This window comes from Hippichthys cyanospilos, chromosome 11 (assembly GCF_059441005.1).
Source record: "Hippichthys cyanospilos isolate Australia breed blue-spotted pipefish chromosome 11, RoL_Hcya_1.0, whole genome shotgun sequence".
Lineage (NCBI taxonomy): Eukaryota > Metazoa > Chordata > Actinopteri > Syngnathiformes > Syngnathidae > Hippichthys > Hippichthys cyanospilos.
The window spans coordinates 9,829,467-9,834,435 of NC_142379.1; the positions used below are offsets into that span (position 1 = coordinate 9,829,467).

General features: G+C 42.1%; 1 protein-coding gene across 1 annotated transcript; it reads right to left on the minus strand.

Annotated features, from left to right (window-relative positions):
* Positions 1 to 438: 438 nt before the first annotated feature.
* Positions 439 to 4,059, minus strand: LOC148415821 (prolactin-releasing peptide receptor). The gene is made up of 3 exons (XM_088427770.1): positions 3,597 to 4,059; positions 2,012 to 2,409; positions 439 to 787 (listed from the first exon to the last, which is right to left on the minus strand). Exons 1-3 carry the CDS (start codon positions 4,057 to 4,059, stop codon positions 566 to 568), a joined length of 1,083 nt encoding a protein of 360 aa, XP_088283896.1. The 3' UTR covers positions 439 to 565.
* Between the last annotated feature and the right edge of the window lie 910 nt (positions 4,060 to 4,969).

A 4,969-nucleotide genomic window follows, 5' to 3' on the forward strand; every position in this document is an offset into this window, starting at 1 on the left:
TTAGCACAGGTGGTAGGTAAAATGGCATGAATCTGTCTAATTGGTTGTTTTTCCTTGAGCGTGGTGGTTTATTGCAGGATCTTTTTACTGATGTTCTGTGTCAGGTCATTTTGCCACTTAAATGCGACAGCCTGCATTATTTTTTGAAAACTCCCCTTTCAGACCACGTACACGCAAAAAGCCAAAGTCAAACAGTAACAATCAAGTAGTAATTCAACAATTTGATTGTCGCATTCAAAATGTGGTGAAGAATAGAGTCCAATGGAATGTCATGTGATAAACATCCAACTGCAATGACTTTGCTGCATGAGCAGAAGTATGAAGTCATGCATTTCCATTCCATGGGGTAGCCGGGGTTTGCTCGCAAGGTCCATGTAAGGCTGCGTACTCTTGCGCCGGCATTTTCATTTCATTTCATCATTGCTGACGTTGTCGCCGTTGAAACGCTCTTTTCAAAGTCCAAGTCAGATGAAAGTGAAAGAGGAACAAAAAGCATGGGCTGTTCCAATTGCGTTTTTGATGAACGGGTCTCCTCAATGCAGACAGACGGACAAAAAAATGGAGATCAGCTCCTGGTCAGGGACCTCTGCACCATTCTTCGTCTGTGAAAAATGCACAAGTAGCCCCTTAGGTGTTTGCGCACCTTGCTGTGCAGGGAAGCGTAGATGAAAGGGTTGTAGCACGCTGAGCTCATTGCCACTAAGTGACAGCACACTTGTAAGATGTTAATGTAGCGTTTGCCGATGAGGTCGCAGTCCGGGTCCAGGTCCAACAACAGGTTCAGCACCTTAAAAAGACACAGGAAGGATCACTAAGGAAACATACAAGACCACAATTCACTTCATGGCATTGTATTTTTTTTTTTTTTTAAAGAGGAAGAAAATCTACAACTAATCCAAACACGGTCTTTTAATAATATTACATTTGGAGGATATTAATTGGGCAGCAAAATGCGTTTTTTTTGGCCATTTTGTCTATTGTTGTGGACTGAAAATAACATCACAGTTGCTCTGGGTTCAGGTAACGACCAATCACAGCTCAGCTTGCGATCATCTCATGTCCAGCTCAGAAAACAGGTGAGCTATGAGTGGTTATTATCTGAGCAACTGTGATCTCATTTTTAGTGGCCAGCATGTGGCAAAAGGGCCACACTCTAAGAGGAACAAAATGTGGATTTTGCCAAATTTCAAAAACGCAATAAAAATCAGAATGCTGTGTTTAAACTAGAAGGGACAGGTGGAACATATTGCTGGAACAAAAACCTCTATGCCCACATTACAAGGTAATCGCAAAAATGTATGGAGCCCGAATTTTTTTAGTCAAAGAGACAGTTCAACTCATGCCAACGGTATAAAAAGTAGTTTACCATAGAATAGAAAGGCTAGAAACAAACAAAAAGTTCTCATTCTTTTCATTTATTTGACGCTTCAAAACATCTTCAATGGGGCTTGAATTGTCCGTCCAAATGCTCTAAAACCGAGCAATATTGGCAACTCTGTTTTGAGAACAACTGAATTTCATTTGTCTGGGACATGTAGCATGGGTATTCATATTTCAAACGATTTCAAATTAAGCCCGAGCCCAAACCTGCTTATTTTACAAGCTCAGATGACCGTTCTCTGCATAATGTGGTAATCCATATTTGATTGTATACATTTCTTCAGATTTACTTCATAAAATGGCAGTTGGGGGGGAGTAAGCGATGTTTGTATCCAAAGCCCCCGGGTGGTTCTCATAACCCATTTGGCACAAATTGCGCTTGAGGACATGCCTGCCTTCCCTTTTCTACTGATGATCTCCTCCTTTGCATGGCTCATTGTGGACCTAATATCTGAACGGTGAGAGTGATGAGCTTCTCCGATAACATTGTCTAGGAAGCTCATCTTTTAATGGACAGTAATCCTTCGCGTGGATTTGATAGCCATAATACGTCTCCAAATGGGCAACGTGATGCGAAAAAATGCGAGTTTATGAGAGGGGGTTCATGGGGAGATTTTGTACATCAGCTCACCTGCAGAGGAAGCCAACACAGAGCAAAAGCAAGCACTGAAGCCACCAGCAAAGAGAAGGTCTTTTTGCGCTTTTGCTTCCAGTGCTGCCCCCTGTTTGTCTGCTCCCCGGGCACAGAATAGCGCTTCAGACTGATGCTGATGGCACAGTACGAGAAGCTCACGGACAGCAGCGGGATCATGTAGGAGGCGATCAGGATGAAGCAGGAGTACAGCAGTCGGAGGTTTCCGTTTTCTGGCCAAAACTCTTCGCAAACGACCAGATCGATGCCGCTGGGCCGTAGGTCCAAGTAGCGGGTGTAGAAAGACGGAGGGGCGGCCAAGGCCAGAGATAAAAGCCACACGGCCAGCGTCACGGCGCCGCAGCCCAACAAAGAGATCCTCCGACGCACTGGGTGAGCTGATTGAAACAACAGCAAAGCCAAACATCTTAGATGGCGCAACGTACCGCGAGAAAAGGCACCCTGCTACTGCAATCAGCTCCAAATATGGACAAGATTGAGCACATTTTTGGTTGACCTATTCTGAAGTTAGCAGTGATTGGCTCGATTGACCCTCGTGAAAATAAGTGCTATGGAACATAAGCGGAGCTGCGCATACGGTCGCTATATCGACCAATCGTTTTTACGAAGCTTCGCATCTGAAATCACTCGCTGGAAATACAAAGTACGTATTCACTGAAGGTGGGCGTTCCATCAATGACATGTCAATATACCAACGGTTTGCCCAGCTGAGATAAGGGCCCAGCTGATTGATCGCCTGGCCTATATAACCCCTTTTAAAACTAGCAATAATTGGCTGGATGTCTTTTTTTTGCAGATGTTGATTTTTTTTTAGATGACCAATCTTTGGAAAAAATCATCTGATTTCTTTTTCCCATTTTAATAATAATTATAATTTATTTATAATATATATATATATATATATATATATATATATATATATATATATATATATATATATATATATATATATATATATATATATATATATATATATAATAATTTATTTTAATACTGTAGGATGATGTACTGTAAAACATTCCAATGTTCTGCTTGTAATTAGGGCTGTCACTAAAGCATATTTTAAAGGATAGCTCAAAACGATTAACCATTTTTTTAAAAATAGTTTAAATAGTTGTTCATTATTTTCCTAATCGATTATTTGACAATTAATTTATTAATTTTGACTGCAGTCCTTGTAATTGATATATTTTTGCTGTAATGGTTAAAGGGCCTATGAAGTTTTTTCCATGATATATTTTGTCCTATTACAAGAATTTCTGATAAATATTAAAATTATCTCTAAAAAAAAATCTGTGTTAGTCATACTCTAAAATGAAAAAAACAACTATTATTCTTGATTCTCGGCGTATTTTGACAATGCCTTAATAACACCTGCGTACTCTTTTTCAGTGAAATGCATTATTCATCACTATTAAAGTACTTTCAAAAGAAAAAAACACACCAAAAAAACATCATAGAATGAACGTTAATTGGTCAGTTTTTTTTCGAAGGGGTGCGGCTTTTCAGAGGCGGAACTACGACCAAAACACTCCCAGGCATGATTTCCAAAAGTTTGTCTTACCTAGGACAACGTAGCGATCCACCGCGATGGCCGTGAGCGAGAGCACCGAGGCAAAGACGGTGGCGCATTGCACCAGGGGCACCAAGTGGCACAGGGGCCTCCCGAAAGCCCAACCGTGGCTGTCGAAGGCATACGACATGGTCAGCGGCACGCAGCTCAAACACATCAGCAGGTCTCCGGCAGCCAAATTAGCGATAAAAATGTTGGTGGCGTTGTGGAGCTTCTTGTCCACTAGGATGCAGGTCAACAGGAAGGTGTTACCCACGCTGGCTATGACCACCACCAGGCAGTAGAGCGGCATGAAGAGAAGTTTGAAACGAAGCAGAAGCTCCATGCCAATGAACATGTCCAGTGGGTCGCTTTGGTTCAGCGCTTGACTTTTGTTCCCCGCCAGTCCGTCTTGTTCCCCCTGCTGGCTCATGTTGGCGCTCACAGGATAGTCGTCTCTGATGAGGATGTCCATGCTTGTCTGTGGAGGAGTAGATGGTCAATCCGGTCAGTCCCATGAAGAACCGATTAGAGCATTGATATTGGAGTCGGAATCGCTTAATTCTTTTCGAGTCGATAAGGCCTAGAATGCGAGCCTTTAGCACAAAGTTGAACAGAAACCAGATGGATGAACAGCGATGCTGACGCAACTGTACAATGCATACGGTTTGAAGATGCTGTCCCTCACCTCATGGTAGGCGGATCGTCATGTTGTCTGAACATCCAAATGGAAATTCGGAGTCTATCCTGAGTCTTCTTTTCATTCATGCATTAAAGCAAATTGTCTCACAATGCCATTTCACATTTTGGTTACAATCATTCCGCTTCCACCACAGTAAAAGTGTAAAAGTCATGTTTGCTCTATTTCATCTGTTGGGATGTTATACCTTCAGATATTAAATGTTCAAAGAACAAGAAAAACATAGTGTTTACTACCAAAGTTTCATTTTTACCAACATAAGCCTGGTTTTGTGAAAACGCATCAAAGGTTCACCATTATTTTTCACATTAAACTTTTATTCTGACTCATGGACCCAATACAGAAGATGCCAAAGTAATTCTTTGCTCAACTCTCCCAAGGCATGTAAGACGGTGACATTTCCAACCGAAATGCCTCCGAAATAGCAGAAGTGATGAACATCATTACCGATGGTAAAGTCGGAGTGTAGAATTGCAAAAGTTATTTTCCTCCGAGTTCATCTGAGAGCAGTGACATTTCATCGCCTGTAATGCTTTTAGAGGCAGCATGCAGCAGGACACGAGCGACATGCCTTTCGCTTCAAATGGCGGTTCAAGGCCGCTCCATCCTGTCACAGCATCATTCAATGGTGCCCGCGAATACGAAGCGGCGGGGGGCAGCATGAGCAGGATTAACGCCGTTGTTA